The sequence below is a fragment of the Pan troglodytes genome, chromosome 4 (genome assembly GCF_028858775.2).
Source record: "Pan troglodytes isolate AG18354 chromosome 4, NHGRI_mPanTro3-v2.0_pri, whole genome shotgun sequence".
In the NCBI taxonomy this organism is placed as follows: Eukaryota; Metazoa; Chordata; class Mammalia; order Primates; family Hominidae; genus Pan; species Pan troglodytes.
Genome location: NC_072402.2, coordinates 7,273,882 through 7,296,136, shown reverse-complemented (window position 1 = coordinate 7,296,136; position 22,255 = coordinate 7,273,882). Strand labels below are relative to the sequence as shown.

The window sequence follows — 22,255 nt, the reverse complement described above, 5'->3', positions numbered from 1 at the left end:
CGTCCTTCCTATTTTCTAAACTACTACTTTCTAGTAAATCTGTGTGTCACTAGATTATGGTTCTTTTTCACTTTGGCCTTCTGTCATCTAAGTAACCGACTAAACTGGGCTTGTGTCTGCCTGGCTTTTCCTTCCTGAATAGTAACAAGAACCAGGAACTAAGTGCTGCCACATAACCCCATTTCGTACTTGAGACCAGTGCACGAAAGGATTCTCCTGCTCAACTTTTAATCTAGATGGAAGGCCAAATAGAGATCAGTAAGCTGCTAGAGAATAGCTCAGGTTTGCACTTGGAAGAGAGCGTGGGGTTTGTGGGGTGTGATACACATGGATAGGTTGGAAGAGCCAGGTTTTGGCATGTTTGGAAGATGGAGGAGATGGGAGTTTAGGGTGGGTAGCAAATGTTGTAGGGAACTAGTATAGGTTTTTGATTAGGAGTCAGCGTAATGAGAGCTCTTGAGATGAATGGCAATAACCTCTGGGTTATGGAAAGCTGGCCACAAAACATCTACACAGGGTGGTCATGAATCTGGTGACTGTCTGCCGGGATGTCCCCATCTTACTTAATGCTTTAATCGAAACCTTGGATGGATACAGAAGGCAGGCATATCAGGATCACATGTGTAACTCAAAAGCTTGGAGTCAGTGTGCCTAGTGAGTGAATCACCACAGACTCATGCTGGCCAGAAACCCATGAGGTGAAAATTAGCAGCCATCAGTGTAAAAGCCTGTATTTAAGGCTCTTGACAGTCACATGCCTGAGTTTAAGGTGAGTGATGGATGCCTGGGTGGCTGTTCATTTCCAGAAGTCCCAGCTTTTGTAGGGTTGTGTTGGAGCAGAAGCCTCAGCTTCAAGGCGGTTAAAGTAGAGGTGTGGTTGAGGCTAGTGCTGGGCAGGGCAGGAGGATTTTGTCTGCACCTGAATAGTTCTGCCTTGTAACAGATGTCCTGGCCCACTAGAGAAGACAGAAGGCAGGGAGTGTGGTGAGGGATTTTAGATATTGAAGGTCTAAAGATGGAAAGATGGAAGCAGTGGTTGATGTCTTCATCTCTTTGAAAGGTAGTTATGAGAAATAGAAAGTGGACATGGGCTATGTCTGAAAATAGTGGAGGACTAAGAAATAGAATTTTAGGCAAGAAGGAAAAACCGTCTGACAGTCACTTTCTGTCCTAAGTTGATGCTGTCTGTTGAAGGTATTTGTTTAAATATTTAATAGCATTTCTGTCTTTGAGAGCTGCCCCTCTAGCTTCTGTGCTCTACTGCGATGGGGAGTTGGGGCTCTGTAAGCTTCAAGTCCCTTTTCTTTCATGGAAGTTGCTATTATACCTGAATTTCTAATATTTGAATGGTATAGCAGCCATTTGTCCGCTAGTGTACAGATCCATCTCATTTAGTGTTCTGTGTGATAGTATGAGTTCTCTCGTTCTGTATAAGATTATGTGCTGTTTTCCCGTTGCCTTTGAAACAATGCCAAAGATTGAAATTGTCTGCGTTTTTTTTTTTTTCCTAATTGTTGCTGATTTTTTTTTTTTCCTCAAGGGAAATATTAGTCGTCAGGAAGCTGTTAGCATGATCCCGCCACTGCTCCTCAACGTGCGGCCTCATCACAAGGTAGCGTACAGCAACTCGAAACGCGTGGGCGGGCAGCTTGTCACCAGTGTCGTGCCTGTTTGTTTCGATGAAACCATTTTTTCTTAATATAATTAGTCCTTTTTTTCTTCTTTTCACTTTGGATAGAGAGTGATATGTACATATCTTAGTTTCTTTTTTTTTTTTTTTTCATTTTTGTCCTACTTAATTTTTATGGTTTAGAAAATTTTCTCCCCTTTAGTTTTACTGATTTGTTTACTATATGGATTGTCTTCAGTGATGGTGATTGGCTAAATTAGGTTGAAAATGATAGTGAACATGTATTGAGAGCTCATTGTATGGCAAGCATTGCTCTGTGCTCTTTTTTCTTTTCTTTTTTTTTTTTTTTGAGACGGAGTTTCACTCTTGTTGTCCAGGCTGGAGTGCAGTGGCACGATCTTGGCTCACTGCAACCTCCGCCTCCTGAGTTCAGGCAATTCTCCTGCCTCAGTCTCCCAAGTAGCCGGGATTACAGGTGCGCACCACCACACCCGGCCAATTTTGTATTTTTAGTAGAGACGGGGTTTCTCCATGTTGGTCAGGCTGGTCTCGAACTCCTGACCTCAGGCGATCTGCCTGCCTTGGCCTTCCAAAGTGCTGGGATTACAGGTGTGAGCCACTGTGCCTGGCCTTGCTCTGTGTTTTTTAGGTGAATTAGTTGGCTTTATCATTCACACAACCCTCTAAGGGCAGATACTGTCACCATCTCCATTTTTCCAGTTGAGGAAATGGAAGCAAGGAGAAGTAATTGAACTGAGGTTACGGAGCTGATAAGTGGCTGAGCTGAGATTTGAGCCTAGGTAGCTCTGTTCCTTAGCATTATGTTTTCATGATTCTTACTTGTTCATGTCTATATTTAGTCTCACTGGCTTCCAGTTTCATTCTCCTCCCATCCTCTTTGGAGACTGTACCTATATCATTCTGTGATTTTGGGGCAGTGTAGAATCCCTAAAAGTAAACTATGTCATGCTATAGACTCTGTAAAGAAGTATATTTAGATCTTGGACTAGAAATTGAAAAACTAGAATTGCTTTAAATTAACTGTAGAATATTTGTTTTTTTAAAAACATGAAACAGTTTCTTGCTTTGTTAATAGATCTTAGATATGTGTGCAGCACCTGGCTCAAAGACCACACAGTTAATTGAAATGCTACATGCCGACATGAATGTCCCCTTTCCAGGTATGCATTGGACTTGTGTTCAAAAGGGTAGGAATGCCACTTTGGCAGATTGTAGACAAGGAAAAGACTCTAACTTTGCCTGCTAATTTGGCTCTAAAGTCTCCTATGACAAGCAGTTGGGTTTTCTGTCTACCAGAAGTAGAACTGGACATCTTGCCTACCACCGTCAGTAGTACTCAAACAAACACACTCATACCTTGGGGGAGCTTTATTTTAGAATTATGTGTGTTTTCTATAAAAACGAATGGCATTTCTTTTTTTTTTTCTGAGACGGAGTCTTGCTCTGTTGCCCAGTGCAGTGGCATGATGTTGGCTCACTGCAAGTTCCACCTCCTGGGTTCACGCCGTTCTCCTGCCTCAGCCTCCCGAGTAGCTGGGACTACAGGCGCCCGCCACCACGCCTGGCTAATTTTTTGTATTTTTAGTAGAGACGGGGTTTCACCATGTTAGCCAGGATGGTCTCGATCTCCTGACCTCGTGATCCGCCCGCCTTGGCCTCCCAAAGTGCTGGGATTACAGGTGTGAGCCACCACGCCCGGCTGCAGATGGTGTTTCTTTATCAAGCCTACTTACAGAAGATAGATTTCACTGTTTGAATTTTTAGTAACAATTTCCCCTTTCCCCCACCTTTGTTCATTATTATTACTATTATTATTATTATTATTACTTACTGCCTTACATGAAGGGTAGTAGTGTGTAGTTAAAAGCTACCATCAGACTCCCTGGGTTCAAATCCTAATCGGCAAGTTACTTACAGTGTTAGACATCCCATGTGAAATGGGACGAATCAGTATGTAGCTTGCGAGGTGCTCAGGAAATGGCAGCTGTTATAGTGACACCACGCCCCTTTCTCTTAAGTGGAAACAAATACCCCTTGTGATGTTTTAGAGTCAGCTTTCATCTCGTCCTACCTTTGTTCAGGCAAACTTCTCTAGTTCTGTTTTAATAGGCATATTTGTTAGGTCTGTTTTTTGAAATCTTCTTTTTTATATTGTTTAAAGATAATGCCTTGGCTAAAAAGCCTGCTTCACTTTTCCCTGTTTTTAGTTGTTTTCTCCACATTGGCAGTAAAGAGCCTTGGTGTCCCAGCAGCAGCAGTTCTCCTTTTCCTATTGTGGATGTTTTGCGTTTCATACTGTTTTGAAGGGTGGCTTTGATCATACATGTTGTTGGTATATTTGCCTTTTTGCTGGGGGTGTGCGAAGAACCAGAAATGAGCAGAGGCACACCCAGTAGACTTCCCAGCCTGCAGAGCCTCCCGGGAAGAGCTTCCGTGTTCAGGTGCTTGGGGCCCCACCCTAGGAGCCTGACTCACAGTCAGAGCAGGGTCCCGGCTCGTGTTCAGGATTTTGAAACATTTGTAAGGTGATTTTGTTGTTTCTACACCTTTCTCCTCACCTTTTTTTTTTTGTAGTTAATCGTTACTAATAATAGAAAAGACATTTTTGGCATGGTAATTGGCACAAAGTGAATAATTGTTGAATAGATGACTTTTGAGGCTTTCAAAATTCGAGTGTCCACAAAATCCATCCAGAGCCACCTGGTTCCTTTTTTTGAACCACTTAACGTAATTCTGGAAAACCTTGACTGTGGGTCTTAAGTTTGGGGGATTGCTGCTTCTCACTGGCTGACCTTTGGAGGTCGCATATTTCAGGATGTGACTCCACTTAGGCTCCATTTCACCTGACACTGCAATTCTGTGCCTTCAGAGGGATTTGTTATTGCGAATGATGTGGACAACAAGCGCTGCTACCTGCTCGTCCATCAAGCCAAGAGGCTGAGCAGCCCCTGCATCATGGTGGTCAACCATGATGCCTCCAGCATACCCAGGCTCCAGATAGATGTGGACGGCAGGAAAGAGATCCTCTTCTATGATCGAATTTTATGTGATGTCCCTTGCAGGTATTTATCTTATTGGCCAGAAAGCCCAAATCCACTAAAGAAATCAAGTCAAATAGAGACTAAAATGAAGTTGTGCATGAATATGACACAATTGTACATAAGTCTTGGGGTGCGGAGAAAGATAGCGTGAGCCTAAACCAAAAGATGGACACGTAGATACGTCTTAATGAGAAGCAGCACAGCAGATGCTGGATAAAGAACAGGAAGGGGTGGTTGCAATAGCCTGCAGAAAGATAAAGAGAAAACAAAACAAAACAGAGAAAATACGTAAGAGGAAAATAGAATCGTAGACTCTTATTGTGGTGTGTTTTAGGATGTTATTGCTTGGAACAATTTGTGCATCCCAACTATTTTGTATTAGTTCTTCCAGTGAGTACAGTATATAAAAATCTTTGTCATAAAATAACACGTAATCACATTGGATTTTATGTTATTTAGTTGAATGAAAGAAATTTCGGAGTTCAAGCCCTTAAGAAATTCATTTTACTTGTGTTTTTATACCTTTCTTGAGATAATACGTCAACATTTTAGATATTTAGAGTTTAGATATAAAATAATACTCATGGTATAACAGAGTTAACAAGTTTTTTTAAAAGGAAAGAAACAAAACTAAAGACATCATCTGTTCCGTTCCCATAGGAGGTGCACGGATGATGATCCCAGGTGATAATGACTTCTGAATGACATAAGTTTGTCAAGACCAGAATTCAAAAGCTGCCACAAAACTTGTTAGCACAGAATGCAAGCTTTAGATACGATACCACATTATGGAAGAATGCCATTTTGTTTCAGTAAGTGGCAGAGTTACTGCTCATGGCAAAACTCAGTATGAAACTTGCAGCTGGTGGCTCTGAATATAGCTGAGTGTTAAAATAATCTGGAAAAAGCCCTCTTTAAAGTAAAATTTAAAATAGGTCATGAACTAAAGTTTTTTTTCCTCTAGGTTGCAATTTTTCAGTATTCCTTGGGGTCTCATGTTTTCCTACCCCTGTTTTTTGATCAGAAAGATAACTTGTTCCTTGTATCATATTCTGAGATCTGAGAACACAGTGACCTTATGAGCAGGAGGTTGCAAGCTGGGGAAATTTCTGAAATTGTGGTGGGATTTCTACCATGCAAACAACTAGTGTACAGCCAGGAATGCCATTGCAAAGTGTGGATTACATCTCATGGGATACTTCCATCCTGCAGACCTAGTCCCTCGTGTACACGCGGCTAGACCACCAAGGAAAATCAGCATTTACAGAGAAAACCAACAAAAACAGGCGTTACCTTCTGGGAAAACAGGGTAGATAAAATTAGACACAGAAAGTAACAAATCCAGTCTTTATTATAAAATATACATGGAAAGAGCTTCCATTAACAAAAACATGAAAATAACTTCCATTAAATAAAAGTAGAAAGTTAGAAATTTAACCGTGATTGTAAGAAAAATTTAGCTATTAGTAAGAAAAATTTAGCTATTATATTAGCTTAATTGAAATTACTGTGGAAAATTTATTAGTCATTATTCATGTAATTCTGATTAAAATGCCATTGTTGATTAACTGAGTTTTTCAATAGTATTTTAGGTTCTGAAAAACATGAAAATAACTTCCATTAAATAAAAGTAGAAAGTCAGAAATGTTTACCTGTGATTGTAGGAAAAATTTAGCTAATATATTAGCTTAACTGTGGAAAATTTCTTATTAGTCATTATTCATGTAATTCTGATTAAAGTGTCATTGTTGATTAACTGAGATTTTCAATAGTATTTTAGGTTCTGTGTCCTAGGTCTGCAAATTAGTCTTGCTAGTGTTTTTTCCAAATGGAAGCACATTAATATCTCCTTAGATAGTGAATGGAGTTTACTGTTCAAATCCATTATTTTCTGTTTGAAAATTGAAGTATAATTTAAAAGTATAATACATTAGAAAAATCCCTAAAACAAAAACTGAAAGTAGATTGCAGTTGGTGAAAATGGAGATTGTTTCCTAACTGATATTTGTAACACTTGTTTTGTAACTTAGCTTGTATGTGACATATCTATTAAAAGTGCGGTCATCCACCTGTAGGGAGCTTTACACTCATAAATATCTTTTTTTCCAGTGGAGACGGCACTATGAGAAAAAACATTGATGTTTGGAAAAAGTGGACCACCTTAAATAGCTTGCAGCTACATGGGTGAGTAAAACTTCATCACTGCTAACACTGGGTGACAAGTAGATTAGCAGAGATTTATTGTTATGCAAGTGAGCATCCGATCTTTAATTAGAGAGCTGTAAGCATCAGAGGATGGTCAATGGCCACCTTCAACTGTTTTATCAGAAGTTATTTGAAAACCTTTCAAGAGCAATAACTGCAAATTGTATACATTTCAGATAACACGTTTATTAAAAATGCCTTCTATAAAAATTTCTTGCAACACTTCAGATACGTATTTTTCCATGAAATGACCGTTTACCTCTTGATGTATGCGTGACTAATCTTTTCTCTCTGTTTTTCTTCTTTTGTATCATCGTTTTGCTAAGAGACATTTTGATCTCTTAGAAATATTTTTCGGTTGGCTTTTTATGATGGGGAACTATTCATTAAAGAACAATTGGAAAATTCTTAAAGAGAAATCTCATAACACGATGATCACGTCTGTTAATGTTTGGTGTGTTGTATTGTTTTTCTGTTTACAGGGATTTTTTAAGTACTTTTTCCAAATACTTCTGATCATGCTGTCTGTAGAGCAGTGTATTCTTTTTTTCATTTGACATGACAGATGCCATGGTCTCGCATGCAGGACTGTGCTGTGCCTGAGCCACAGAATACTAATTAGCATCCACCACAACCAACTATAGCAGGAGGCCTCGTCTCCATCAAACACTGTCTACTGTTTTGTGACACAGAGACAAGAGTTAGGACTGGAATGTATGATACCAATTTTTCATTAAAAAACCACATATTTAGGAAGTATGAAGGTTTTTTAAATAGTGAAATTTCATCTGATATGTTGAATTCTGTTGTTACTGAACTTTGTGCTCTGCTGGTTGACATATTGGGAAAGGTTAACAGAGCAGTAAGAATATTTATATAATACATTTTTTTAATTAACATGCAACACTTTATATAAGTTTACTCTAACTTCATTTAGATCCCTAGAAGGTTTTTTTTTAAGTATAATTGTGTTATAAAAGCTTGTAATGAATATGTGACATAAGGAGGTGCTTCTAATATGTGCGCTTCATGGATACATTTGGCCTTGCAGTCATCTCGTATCTCCCCTTAGCTTACAGCTGCGGATTGCAACACGCGGGGCTGAACAGCTGGCTGAAGGTGGAAGGATGGTGTATTCCACGTGTTCACTAAACCCTATTGAGGATGAAGCAGTCATAGCATCTTTACTGGAAAAAAGTGAAGGTAAGCATGCTTGATGGATCTTTTACTAACAGCATAGGGGGCTTTTCAGAAACACTGTTTTTCTTTGTGTTTTGTATTCATGTAGACCTTTTCCTGGGAATTTGTTTATATGATGAACCTATAACTTAGGGTTATGGGTTAAGGAGATGTCCTAGTTAAAAACATGTGGATATGTGGATTTGCTGTGTTTTGTGAATTGATTGGAATTTGGAGGTTTGGAAACAAAAGGAGCTTTGGCTATTTTTTTCTAAGTTTGAAAGATTGTGAGATCCTTATCACTGCTTTTTTAAATTTTTAATTGTGGTACAATACACATAACGTGAGGTTTACCATCTTAATCATTTTTGAGCCTGCAGTTCAGTCCCGTTAGGTATATTCCCATTGTTAATCACCACCACCATCCATCTCCAGAAATCTTCACCTTGCAAAACTGAAACTCTGAACTCCTTTAAACAGTAGCTCCCATCTCTCTCTTCCCTGCCCCTCACACCGCCATTCTATTTTTTGTCTGTATGAATTTGACTACTCTAGACCTCACAGAAGCGGAATCATACTGTATTTGTCTTTTCGTGACTGGCTTATTTAACTTACTGCAGCGTCCTTGAGGCTCACTTGTGTTGTTGTCTGTGTCAAAATTGCATTGCTTATTAAGGCTGAACACTATTCTGTTGTTTATATAAACCGCGTTTTGTTTACCCATCCATCTGTTGATGGACATCTGGGTTTCTTCCACTTTTTGGCTGTTGTGAGCCATGCTGCTGTGAGCATGGTATGCAGATACCTCTCCAAGACCCTGGTTACGATTCTTTGGATATACACTCAGAAGTCGAATGGCTGGATCATATGATCATATAGTAATCCTGTGTTTAATTTTGGGGGGACCCCACCATGCTGTTTTTCACAGTGGCTGCTTCATTTTATATTTCTACCCCCAGTGCACAAGGGTTCCAATTTCTCTACACATTCAGGGACACTTACTATCTGGGGCTCTTTGTTGTTAGTAGCCATCCTAATGGGTGTGAGGTCACCTCATACAGTTTTATGCTGAGGAACCGACAGATAGTACAGAATATTCTGAAACAGCAGTGTATTTCTACAGTGTATCGATATAAAATATTTCTCCTTTCATGTTTTGCCAGAATGTTAACTTTTCCCATCATATTTTCCCTAGAGCCAATAATGAGAAATTTCAAACTTAGCATGTTTCCTGCACCCACGTGTGTGAAGTCAGTTGGTGCGTAGTCAGTGAGAGAGGCCTTTCCTGGGCAGTGCCCACCCGCTGCTGTCCTTCCAGTGAGGCTCCCTTTGGCGACTGGCTGGTCTGGGTTGTGCCCTCAGCCCTGCGGTTGTTGATGCCTTCACAGTCCTTTAAGCTGGAATGTAATGTTGTGTTTATTTTCCTATGCTTATGTAGACCTCTGTAAAGATGTCATTTCTGGGTGATGTTTTCTTGCATGGTCATAATTGCCATGGTGTTGGTGATACTTTATTCCAAAAGGTGTGTGAGGGGGAGTATGGGGCACATAATAGTTTAGTTGTAGTGAAATTACACCTTCAAGTGTGATTTGGGGTCAGTTGTTAGGACTGTTGAATCCTGCTCAGATTTTTGTGTTCATTAGCTAGGAATTTAGGAAACCATGATTCCAGGCAGCTTGAGCAGCACAAACACCTCCTGTTTCCCTTGCCACAGTCTGCTTTCAGATCCTTGAGAAAGAAAATGGACTGCATTTATTAATTTGCATGCCTAGTTGCCATTTACGACTCAGACTTGAGGGTGAGCCCCAGTTCCTGGGCGCGCTGACTGCATTCTTGGCTGGTGCTCTTTGTCTTTTGTAAAGACAGCTTCCCCCGGTTTCTCGGTGAGCAGCTTTCTTGACTTGGGGTGAGTGGTCACAGCCCCCATCTTGTGCTGCTTAGCTTCAAACGTTTGTAGATTCTTTAAGCATTTGCTACTCTCCTAAGTCTGTGTTGCCTAGTTAAGTACTCTAGGTGGTTAATTTTGCTCCTTTTTCTGTTGTAAGCTTGTGGCTGGGACCAAAAGCCAGGTCTCCTGAGTTCTCAGGTGAGAGAGGCTCTTGTCCACACAAGCCTGTCCTCACTCGTGGCCGGAGTCACCCTTTGCAGGCAGGACTTGCTGGCCTGAGTCCACCGGCCTTTCTTTCCTCACATTGGAGATACTTGCTGTTTGCCTGTCTCATTACCGCAAAATTGTCCCCGCTCAGAGAACATGCTGTGTGCTCTGTGGGCTGGCTGTGCAGGAAGGAGCAGACCTTGGCTGAGCCTTAGAGTGGGTGGTTGCTGGTGATTTTGACTGGAGGGGGTGTGTGTTCCCCACCTCAAAGTGCTCAACAACTTTACTGGAGAAGGGGCAACATGGGGTAGCATTGGCAGCTTCCAACCCAGGTGCTAGGGTGTGGAGATAACACCTGATGCCTGCCCTGCTCATCTGTGAGGCCCCTGGACAGTGTTTGATGGAGAAGCCCGTCATATTTGCCTGCACTGTCATTTAGTGTTGGCTTTTAAAAGGAAGAGGATTCAGAAATGATGGCAGAAGTCAGTACGATGCTTGCTTCAAAGGTTTCTTACTGCCATTCCTCCACCTTGGGGATTCTTTTCCTTTGTTTTTGTAATTGTCCCATTTTCATTGTTTTCTGGGAGATTTGTTGAATTTTCCTCTGCTGAGAGGCTGTCACATCAGTATCTGTGCTAGTAGCTGGTCTCACTGGTTTCCTGTAATGGCCTCACCTTATAGCTTCTTATTGTGTCACTGGTATGGACACTTAAGGCCAGTGTGTTTTCACAGTTCTTACCGCATTGTTTTTAAAACTGGGCTGACTGTGTCCCGATGGGCAATTTTAGGAAACTTCCTGGGACCACGAACTTGAGGTTTAAAAATTCCCACAGTTCATTTTCAGCTTTGCTCTGGGATGTTTGTTAGACATGCCTGCGTGAAGACCTGCAGCATCGCCCTGGTGTGCACTGGAATGGGGAGACGGAGCAGGCGTCCTGCAGCCCAGCCTTCTGGTTGTTTTCTTGTGGAGTTAGTCTTGCGTCTGTGGCAGGACTCCTCAATGCCCTGTCATTGGAACAACTTTATTGAGCTGTCATTTACATATTGTTAATGTTTGCTCATTTTAAGTGTACGGTTCAGTGATTTTTAGTAAGTTTACTCAGTTGGCAGCCCCTTACCACAGTCCAGCTTTAGGCCATTCCCATCACCCTAGCAGACCCTTTCTGCCCAACAGCACTTGCTCCTCATTCCAGCTGAGCCCCGTCAGCCACTCATCCACCCCGTCAGCCACTCATCCACTTTCTGTTGATGGGTTTGCCTTCCCTGGACATTTTCTGTACATGGAATCATATAATATGTGATCTGTGTCTGGTTTTTTTCACTGAGCATAGTGTGTTATACTTTTTTGAAAAACAAAAGACATCCATGCTTTTGCTGCACAGGTGCTTTGGAGCTTGCTAATGTGTCTAATGAACTGCCAGGGCTGAAGTGGATGCCTGGAATCACACAGTGGAAGGTAACCTTTCCTCGAGAACTTTCATTCTAAAGAGTAGGTGCAGCATCACTGAAGTAGAGTCAAGTTTCAAAGCATTCACGTGTGAGTAACTTGAATAAATACTACATCTGCTTATGCCAATTAGAATCAATTTCGGAGTGTTATTTCATGACACATTTCATGACAAGTGGCATGTTTATTCCTGGCAGTGGAAAAGTTTTTTTTTCTCCACATACAGAAATAAACTCTTTTACTCTCATACCTGTAAGGGTAGCTTTGCTTTTTTTTTTTTTTTTTAATTGGGCTGGGATTCAAGCCTTGTTTCCAATATGAAGTAATTCATTACGATTTTAGGCCAGAAACAGCCTGAGACTTGTTTAAAAAGAAAAAAACTAGATGGAAAATGTTATTTTATAATGCTTGTCCTGGTTTTTAGAATAAATGTATTTCATCTTTGTTTTTAACAGAATTTATGTATTAATAATTTGGGGATTTTCTGTAAAATTGTTTTGTTTTGTCTTGGCAAATAATCTTCCTATCTTTGGAGTGAATGAGAATCACCATTTGTCACCTTTGAGAGAATGGATACTCCTGCCCTGTGATTTTTGTTGGTATTGGATAGTGCTAGTAATCTGGAATGTACCCTGTGGTTCTGCAGGTAATGACGAAAGATGGGCAGTGGTTTACAGACTGGGACGCTGTTCCTCACAGCAGACACACCCAGATCCGACCCACCATGTTCCCTCCGAAGGACCCAGAAAAGCTGCAGGCCATGCACCTGGAGCGATGGTGAGCTGCTGGGGCCTCCAGGTGTGGGGAGGGGGGAAGGTTAAGCCCCATCCCTGGTGAGCTGGTGAGTCTTGTTGGGGTGAGTTGGAGGCAGCAGGTGACATTGCTGTGAGGCTTGGGTTATGCCAGGTCAACCCCATGTGTGTGAACTTCCCAGCCAGTATGGCTCTTGTGCCTGTTGCTGGCATTGAGCATTTATTAATAGTGAAATTGGCTAGAATCTAAATGGTAATGCTTAGGGGACTTCATGAACTTTTTTTTTTTTTTTTTTTGAGAGTCTCACTCTGTCATCCAGGCTGGAGTGCAGTAGCTCGATATCGGCTCACTGCAACCTCTGCCTCCTGGGTTCAAGCAATTCTTGTGCCTCAGCCTCCCAAGTAGCTGGGATTACAGGTGCATGCCTCGCTAATTTTTGTATTTTTATTAGTAGAGACAGGGTTTCACCACGTTGGCCAGGCTGGTGTTGAACTCCCAACCTCAGGTTATCTGCCCACCTCGGCCTCCCAAAGTGCTGGGATTACAGGCATGAGCCACTGTACCCAGCTGTCATGAACTTTTTAAAGATTACAAAGTGGGCCAGGTGCAGTGGCCCAATCCTGTAATCCCCAGCACTTTGGGAGGCCAAGGCTGATGGATCACTTGAGCTCAAAAGTTTGAGACCAGCCTGGGCGACGTGGCAAGACCCCATCTCTACAGAAAAAAAAAAGAAAAATACAAAAACTGGCCAGGCAGTGTGTTGCATGCCTGTAGTCCCAGCTCCTTGGGAGGCTGAGGCAGGAGGATCTCCTGAGCCCAGGAGGTGGAGGCTACAGTGAGTTGAGATCACGCCACTGCACTCCAGCCTAGGCAACAGAGCCAGACCTTGTCTCAAAAAAAAAAAAAAAAAAAAAAAAAAAAAAAAAAAAAAAAAAAAATTTAAGTTTACATATTGGCCATTCTATGAGTGAGGGTCGAAGACATGATTTTTCTCTTGTATCATCTTTGCGGTATTTGTCTTAATAGTAAAAGAATGCATTTTTGATTAGTTCAGAGGTGTGAATTATATATATATATTTAGCCTTAGGATATTACCCCATCATCAGAATACTGGAGGGTTTTTTGTGGCAGTATTGGTGAAAAAATCTTCAATGCCGTGGAATAAACGTCAGCCAAAGGTGAGTTTTTCTTTTTCCAAAATGACATAACATTTGATCTTGTACATTTAAGACAAAAACTAACCGGAGTTTAGTAGAAGTACAGAGGAAAGAGGAGCTTCTTGCTGTGGGCAGCAGGAGAGCTGACCCTGAATGAGGGGGAATTTCATTTAAATATCAAATTTTCCAAAAAGCAGAAATTTCTCATAGGTGATAGGTAAGTGGAGAAGTCAGTGTTTGGGGGAATGTATTCCTGCCACACTGTAAATCCAGTTATTTAATAAAAATTGAAAAGACATGAAAGATTGCTCTGTGGCTCTCAATTGGAAGCCCCAGGTTTCTGTGCTCTAGTTCCTTGTGAGTGGTTCATTTCACCAATTACAGATAGCAGAGCTCTGCTGACCCCAAGCCAGCCCGGGTTCACCTTGGCTGCAAGAAATGATGACAGCCTTGTTCAGACCTGGCTAGAAAGATGCAGCCCGGCCTGTTTGCTATGGATCTAAACTGCCTGCTGGTTCCTTTCCAAGGCAGGCCAGGAAACAGTGGTGAAGGAGTGTTGCCCTCATCCTAACACGCAGTCCTTTGTAATGCCTGCTGTCTCACCTGTATCACGCCAGCATTATTTATTAGTTCATAAATCAGCCTTCCATGATGAAAGAACCTGGCCTGGAATCAAAGTCTGGAAGTCTGTATTTCTTTAAGATCCATGCTTGAAAATTAGGACAAAAAACGCTTAGCTTTGGAGGAACAAAAAGGAAACAGTTCCACAAAGAGCTCCAGCCTTTTTCTGGGGCACGGTTTGTGCATTTTAACGTTGGAACGTACAGCCTCAGACGGGCAAAGGGGGCGACTGCACTTCTGCCGCCACCAGGGTTTTTCTGTCAGGTTAGAAAGTATTTCACTTTGAGGCTAAAAGTCTCACAAGGTATCTTAACGCTGATGGAATGTTATTTTCATGGAATCAGTATAAGAAATTATATTGTAAAGTATTAGATACTTTGCATTCATTCATACTAGGTTTCAGTAGCTTGTGTTTTAGACTTTGCACTTGTCACATTTTAAGTGGTCAGTGACCATAGGCTCGTGGCTGCCCAGCTGCAGAGCACAGTGGAGTCACAGAGGAGCCTGTCTTAGAGACGCGTGCTTTAGGTTGGTCTGCATTGGGGCTTACATTGATGTTTCTGACGTGTTAATACTTACATAGAAAGGTTTTGACATTTTTTCAGTTAGCCGCTTATGTATAGTCTTACTTTTTAGAACAACTTATTGTCATTTTCTCGTTTAAATAATATGAATACTTCTCTCTTTCTGTTACTATGTCAGTTTCTTATTCACTTAGTTCAACAGATCTAGTGCTAGCATGGCCTGTGCTGCTGTTGGTCCTACTGGGAACGCAGGTAGAGTCTCCATGGTCAGGATGCCGTGATCTGTTGTGGCGCTGAGGCCTGTAAGCACTTGGCTAGAAGTTAGGACAGGGAAGCTCACACTGACCTTGGTATTTGAAGGTCCCAGAATGAGGTTGTTGAGGTAGAACAGAGATGGGAGAACATGCCCTTGGAGCTGGACTCAACAAGAAGGCCCCTCTGGGAGAAGCTGAGGTTGGACAGGAACGGCGTGTGCCCTCACTGACTTGCTCACAGGCTTGGGGTTCATCTGTTTTGGTTTTTGCTTTTTTACATTATATTAACATGGAAATAAAATGTGTTCCCTGGGATGCTCCCGGCTTCTCTGCTCAGTAGCTTTGTGGCTCTGAGTAAAATGAACTTGCCTGTGTTGAAATATCCTAATTTTTAAACTTACTTCATAGGGACTGAGGAATTACGACTTTTATCAATTTTGTGACCTGTTAAAATGTTAAAAAGGACATGTATTTTTTAAAGATCTTTAAGTAAAACATTTTGCTCATTCCCAAAGCCAAATTTAAATTATACCATGGCCCTAATTCAGAAGTTCATTCTTTGGCAGGTGTTTCCTTGGTGCCTGGGGCACTCTCTCCCAGTTCCTGTGGCAGTTTGTCCAGGTGCCCAGGAACAGTTCGTACCCTCCTTTCTCGTTATTTATATACTTGTCTTTTTGCCCCTGCGGGTATTTTAGAAATCGTGCGTGGTGCACTTTGTGTCCTTCAGTGTGCCTTACCCAGAGCAGATGCACGATAAGCATTTTTACATGAGAACAAGCTGGTGGTGTAGGCTAAGGAACAGGCTGTATATGCTCTTTGTGGGATTAAGGTAGAGTCAGCTTTAACTCCAAAGAAACTGTCCATGAATTTTGTTTATAATAGCAAGTAGATTTAAAATGACACTTTAAAAAAATTCTGTTGTCTTTCTCTACATATAATGCTGTAGAAAAATATAACTGATGCATTTTGTGAACTTGGTATTTTTAACTTTTCGTAGCAGCACAAAGAATGCTCCTCTTTGTGTGTCAATGAAATTGTTCTCTATGACAGCTTCAGGGGAAATCTGCAGAGACCAGAGAAAGCACACAGCTGAGCCCTGCAGATCCCACAGAAGCGAAACCCACAGATCCCTCTAAGCTGGAAAGTCCGTCATTCACAGGAACTGGTGACACAGAAATAGCTCATGCAACTGAGGATTTAGAGAATAATGGCAGTAAGAAAGATGGCGTGTGTGGGTAAGAAAAGGGGTTATGTCTTGATCTAATACTCTGGTGTCTTCACAGTCCTTTTGGATTAAATGGGATCCCAGAGCCACTTCTTGGTCGGTTTGAGGGGCCAGTACATGTGTGGTATCAGGCACATGCGGTGTGAGGGCTGGACTCTGTGGACGCTGGAAGGTTTCAACATCTGCCACAAACCCCATGTTGCACAGAACTGACAGAAAGGAAGAATGTGCTTTTGGTATTGAAGGTTACCACACATTACAGATTGATTTGTCTCATCCTGATTCCCTTTTTAGTCCTCCTCCATCAAAGAAAATGAAGTTATTTGGATTTAAAGAAGACCCATTTGTATTTATTCCTGAAGATGACCCATTATTTCCACCTATTGAGTAAGGATTCAGCCTTTTTAATTATTCATTTAAAGAAATTTACTATAGAGTGTCAAATGTACAACTGATCACATGTAACCATTGTTTTGTATGTAGTTCTGTCTAGCTTTTTTTTTTAACCTTTTTAACTACATATTAGAGCAGGATGAAACTAGAGGTTACTCAATCTTTTAATTTAAGGAGAAAGTAAACTTTTACTTTGTGAACATGATAGATTAAAAAAAAGCTGGACCGGGCACGGTGGCTCATGCCTGTAATCCCAGCACTTTGGGAGGCCGAGACGGGCAGAGCACGAGGTCAGGAGATTGAGACCATCCTGGCTGACACGGTGAAACCCCGTCTCTACTAAAAATACAAAAAAAATTAGCCGGACCTGGTGGCGGGCGCCTGTAGTCCCAGCTACTCTGGAGGCTGAGGCAGGAGAATGGCGTGAACCTGGGAGGTGGAGCTTGCAGTGAGCCGAGATCACGCCACTGTACTCCAGCCTGGGCAACAGAGCGAGACTCCGTCTCAAAAAAAACAAAACAAAACTGGACTGTGATTATGAATCTAAATTAGTTGTGATCCTGAACCTAAATTACTCAATTGAGTATATAGACGAGTGGCCAAGGTTGTCTAGTTCAGTTTCTGTAGAAGAAATGAAGAGCAGCATCAGTGAGGGCTAATTAGGGACGACATAGAACATAGAGGAAAAGGGTTTAGGACAAGTCTGACATTCATCTGTTTCTTATTCATTGAATTTTAGAATCTATTTACCAGGGCGGTCACTTACTGTCTTTTTTAATAACTGGTCCTTTGCATACATTTGTAAAAGTCTATTAAAAAATAAGTCTCAGCCAGGCACATCCCAGCACTTGGGGAGGCTGAGGCAGGCAGATCATGAGGTCAGGAGTTTGAGACCAGCCTGACCAATGTGGTGAAACCCCGTCTTTACTAAAAATACAAAAAAAAATTAGGTGTGGTGGCGTGCACCTATAATCACAGCTACTCAGGCTGAGGCAGGAGAACCGCTTCAACCCGGGAGGCAGAAGTTGCAGTGAGCTGAGATTGCGCCACTGCACTCCAGCTTGGAAGACAGAGCAAGACTCCATATCAAAAAAAAAAAAGTCTCAAAAGTAGTGTTATCAGGTCATTATCATTGGAGTAGCGGCTGAGGGAGAGAAGCTGCACTTGTTAATTTAGGTTTCTGATGGAGTTGTGCCCCAAATAAATGTTACGTGGAGGTTTCAGGTGGAAGTGGATGAAGTTTAGAAGCTGGAGTCCAGAGCAGAGCCCAGTGCCCTTGAACCACACTGCAGTTTTGGGGATTGAATTCTGGAGGAGGAGAATAAGATGTTTAGAAACAGTCTACCAGATTTTGAACTCATTGTGGATAAACAACACTGTTTTTATGTACAGGAAATTTTATGCTTTGGATCCTTCATTCCCAAGGATGAATTTGTTAACTCGGACTACAGAAGGGAAGAAAAGGCAGCTCTACATGGTTTCTAAGGAGTTGCGGAATGTGCTGCTGAATAACAGCGAGAAGATGAAGGTACCAGCCGCACAGACGCTGAGTGCTGTGTGATGCGGGATGCGTGTGGCTTTTCACAGCGGCTTAGATTTCATTTGGAGCAGACCGTGACATCTGCCCTCCCCACCTGTAGCGTTGGCTGTGGGTCCCTGAGCCTGCCCTTTGATTTCAGAGCTGTTGACTGACACAGGGCTGAATGGTTCCTGCCAGAGTCCTGAATCTGGTGGCCTGTGTCTTTTCTGTGCCCCATTCCCGCAGGGGGGTGAGCCATGGTGTAGTTCTCAAAGCTCGCCCTCCTGGGCAGGGAAGGTACTAAAGGTGTAGAGGCTGCGAGTACTGCTGCCCCGACCCTTGGGATTTGTCCTTTGAGGTACTTCCCTTAGAATTTGGCCATTTGGGGGCCCTTCTTTCATTTGCTTTACTGTCCTCCAAACGACGTAAACACAAGTTGTGAGTATCAGTTCGTTCTTACTGGGGTTTCTCGGTGGGTTTCTGCTTCTCCTCTCCTTTCCCATTCCGTGACGGTTGCTCCATGTGGCCCGGCGTCCTTACAGGAGATGGTCCTGTTTTCATCTCTCTGTGTTTCATCTTATTTTTTTACTTACAGGTTATTAACACGGGGATCAAAGTCTGGTGTAGAAATAACAGCGGTGAAGAGTTTGACTGTGCTTTCCGGCTGGCACAGGAGGTAATTTTGGAAGTGGATTTGAACAGCAGTAGCCACAGATGACTGAAGCAGTCGGGAGTAGATGGGCTTGCTGGTCAGCCAGATGGTCTCAGTGGCTCAGGGCTTGGCTGGCACCTACCAGCCACTTGACCCTCACAGGTTATAGAGCTCTCCCAGAGTGCTGGTTTCCCCTCCTAGGGGGGTGGGTTCCACACCTGTCCAAGGGGAGGGGCCATAGTGAGGGCTCGACCACCATAGCCGCTAAGAGCATAGCCCCTGAGAGCAGGCTATTGTCATTCATGAATGACATCATGGTATCTGTTCTCTCATTCTCTTTATTCACACAGGGAATATATACATTGTATCCATTTATTAACTCAAGAATTATTACTGTATCAATGGAAGATGTTAAGATTCTGTTGACCCAGGAAAATCCCTTTTTTAGAAAACTCAGCAGTGAGACCTACAGTCAAGCCAAGGACCTGGGTGAGTAGTTGGAAATGCATAGAGACATAACTTGCATTCCCTTTACAAGGCCGGCAAAAATGCAGGTGGTGTGCGTTGGGGCATATTTATCAATCATAGTTTTCAGTTTATTTATGGCTACATCAATTTCCAGAGGGTTCTGTAGATCCCTGATTGACAGTTCAGAATGCTAAGGGTCAAAGGCATCTTGGGGTTGGTGTACTTCCCCAGGCTCTGGTGGTGCCCTGCTGCTGCCCAGCAGCCTGTGGTGTGTGTGTGTGGCGTGCAGGGCTGGCCTTTGCTCACCTTGCTGGGCCAGAGAGTCCGGGGAGAGGAGGGGTCAGCCTGTGAGCAGCCCTGGCAAGCCCCCCAGCCAGAGCTCTTGACCCACTTGCCTGTCAGCAGGTTGGGGGTGGGTGGAAGCAGGTCTCTGTGCATGGGCAAATTTGTTTTTTTCTTTTTTTGTTTTGAGACAGAGTCTCGCTCTGTCACCCAGGCTGGAGTGCAGTGGCACGATCTCGGCTCACTGCAAGCTCCGCCTCCCAGGTTCAGCCATTCTCTTGCCTCAGCCTCCCAAGTAGCTGGGACTACAAGCACCCGCCACCACGCCCAGCTAATTTTTTGTATTTTTAGTAGAGATGGGGTTTCACCGTGTTAGCCAGGATGGTCTCAATCTCCTGACCTTGTGATCTGCCTGTCTCAGCCTCCCAAAGTGCTGGGATTACAGGCGTGAGCCACCGCGCCCAGCCAGTAAATTTGTTTTTTAAGGTACACAGCCTCAGGAGACTGGCTAACATGCAGATTTTAATCACCTGTGTTAGAGCAAAATAAGAGTCTTGCCAGCAGTTCTGACTTTTCTGCTAGCCAGCTGGAGTAGATTATTGGTCATATTGCTGCTTTTATATTTCATCAACTTCCACTTCAGATCACTCCAGTGACGTTTTCCCCTAAGCATAAAAATCATTTCTCCAAGCTGTTCTAATTTTCTTTCTGTTGTCTTCATTCTTGTTTATTTTTTTAAATAACTTGCTGTTTAATATTTTTGGCTCAATTTGATCAAAAGTACGTGAATCACTTCTTGCAGTTACGTTTCTTACTTGCGTTTAAAACTTACTCGTGTGGTTCCTTTGGGATATAAAACATGCTCTGTGGAGTCTGTCTCCCACTGCTGTCTCCAGGCAAGAACCACAATTTAAAGTAGAGATTCTTGTAAAGGATAAAGGACCTGTTTATACTGGTTTTCTTTTAATCCTGCACTTAGATGATTGCAGTATTGTTTTAGACAATTTTTATGTATTTCATGCCATTCTGGGAGTTGGTGTTATAGTTTATTTAATTTTGAATTTTGAAGAATTAACCAGCAGTTAATCCCCAGCCTCCTTGCTTCTCAGAGTGGATTGTCAGGTGACATCCCTTGAAGTCCCTGAATGGCTTTTGCCTGGGTCCTCTTCCAGATCGTCCCTACTGCGCCATTTGGACTTGGTTCATGTATCCAGACGGCCTCTTTTCACCATCTAGATCCTTGAAGCCAAGAATGTAGATTATTTGTTGTTTCCTTTCTTCAGAATACTTAACACATCACTAGGTGCAGAAATGTGCTCAGCGCATGCATCCACTACCTGGAAAACCTGGCAAATGTGTGTCTGTTTCTTTTCCAGCAAAGGGAAGCATCGTGCTGAAGTATGAACCAGATTCTGCGTAAGTCAGTACACACCCTGCCCTTAGACGCACACGCCTTGTCATTAGCTACAGTGTTCTCGTTGGTGAGGAAAGTGACTTGGGAAGGTGGGAACCTTCTTCAGGCCTTTTGTGATTGTTCCTCAGAAGTAGCCTTGTGAAAACTTCAGAACCAAAATATTCCTGTAGGTCATCATGAAGATGCTGTTTCATAGAACACTCAGCTCAGGCTAAGTGAATTTTTACTTACAGAGAATAAAATGCATAGTACTTATTTTTTAAGCATTAGAAACCAGTGAAAATTTCTGTCTTGTACAGAGTAAGTGTGAAGATTGGACAGTTGAGTGAGGTTCCGTTCTTTCGTCCTCATGGCTGGTTCAGCCATGTGTGTTGCTGACATGTTATTGCATCAGGAGTGCTAGGGCCGGAGCATGGGATTTGCTCACGCTTGCACTCACGGTCCCCACGGGACCACTGCTCCACGCTGCTTGCGTGCATTCACACTGCATCCTCGTGGGGGGCCTTGGGGGAGCAGGTGCTGGTTTTGGCAGCACTTGCCAGAGGAGGAAGCCGGGACAGAAAGTTAGGTGGCTTGCCCAGAGCTCCTCAGCTCACGAGTGGCAGAATTCGGATCTCACCTGCAACAACTCTGTCTTGGTGACATGCAACACCATTTCTGAGAGGAGGAAACAGAATGGGGTCCACTGCTGACTGGGATTTGGGGGAGTGAATAGGTAGAACCACTGTACAGATTTCTTTGGGAAGTTAGTGTTGGACCAGGGATCCAGTGCTAACTTGAAGGAACCACCAAAGCGCAGATCCTGAGGCAGGTGCAAGCTGGGGGTCGGGGCGGGCCCAGCCAAGTAGGGAAGGAGGAGGGACAGGTAAGAGGTTGGCAGGGAGGCCGAGGGGCCACATGTCCTCAGGGTTCAGGCTGTCCGGCTGCCATGTGGAGAGAGGACAGGTGGGGGCTGAGGTGGGAGGGGCGGGCACTTGGTGAGGGAACAACAGATGGATGGGCTGGGGAGGTCAGCGAGGCCGAGCGCATGAGCACCCTGGGGACCTGCTGGAGGCGGATGGTGTCTGGATGGTGAACGGGCAGGAGCGTCTAGTGATTGATGGCTTCTGGGTGTTTTTAACGAGAGTTTGAACAAAGACTCAGAAATGGTTTTTAAAATAACAGTCCCATGTGGCCCACGTAGAAAATATTGGGATATTTTAAGGTGTGGATTCACTTTTCCATATTTAAACACTTGTTTCTACTTGGTGAAATACACAGGTGACAAGTCAACTTCAGGAATAATAATTTTTTTTTTTAAGAAGATGGGAGTTGGGAATTTCTTATATTTTCCTCTCACTTCTTAAAACCACCTTTGTGCCCCTGCTTTACATTA

The 22,255-nt window shown here is 42.9% G+C and overlaps 1 protein-coding gene across 3 annotated transcripts in view; it reads left to right on the top strand.

Annotated features, from left to right (window-relative positions):
- NSUN2 (NOP2/Sun RNA methyltransferase 2) overlaps window positions 1-22,255 on the top strand; it is a 32,633-nt gene that overhangs the window by 8,546 nt on the left and 1,832 nt on the right. The window contains exons 5-18 of one of the 3 annotated variants that reach the window (XR_002943874.3): window positions 1,541-1,612; window positions 2,727-2,811; window positions 4,521-4,713; window positions 6,802-6,876; window positions 7,970-8,100; window positions 11,554-11,627; window positions 12,265-12,395; window positions 13,453-13,549; window positions 15,978-16,162; window positions 16,447-16,539; window positions 17,938-18,073; window positions 18,660-18,740; window positions 19,067-19,205; window positions 20,843-20,969. Coding sequence is in view for 2 of the 3 variants with exons in the window: in XM_016952928.4 (XP_016808417.4) it covers window positions 1,541-1,612; window positions 2,727-2,811; window positions 4,521-4,713; window positions 6,802-6,876; window positions 7,970-8,100; window positions 11,554-11,627; window positions 12,265-12,395; window positions 13,453-13,549; window positions 15,978-16,162; window positions 16,447-16,539; window positions 17,938-18,073; window positions 18,660-18,740; window positions 19,067-19,205; window positions 20,843-20,882 (1,532 nt within the window). In the remaining variant the exon portion in view is untranslated. The remainder of the gene's footprint in view (window positions 1-1,540; window positions 1,613-2,726; window positions 2,812-4,520; window positions 4,714-6,801; window positions 6,877-7,969; window positions 8,101-11,553; window positions 11,628-12,264; window positions 12,396-13,452; window positions 13,550-15,977; window positions 16,163-16,446; window positions 16,540-17,937; window positions 18,074-18,659; window positions 18,741-19,066; window positions 19,206-20,842; window positions 20,970-22,255) is intronic. The other 2 variants (XM_016952928.4, XM_024356546.3) reach the window with 2 other exon arrangements.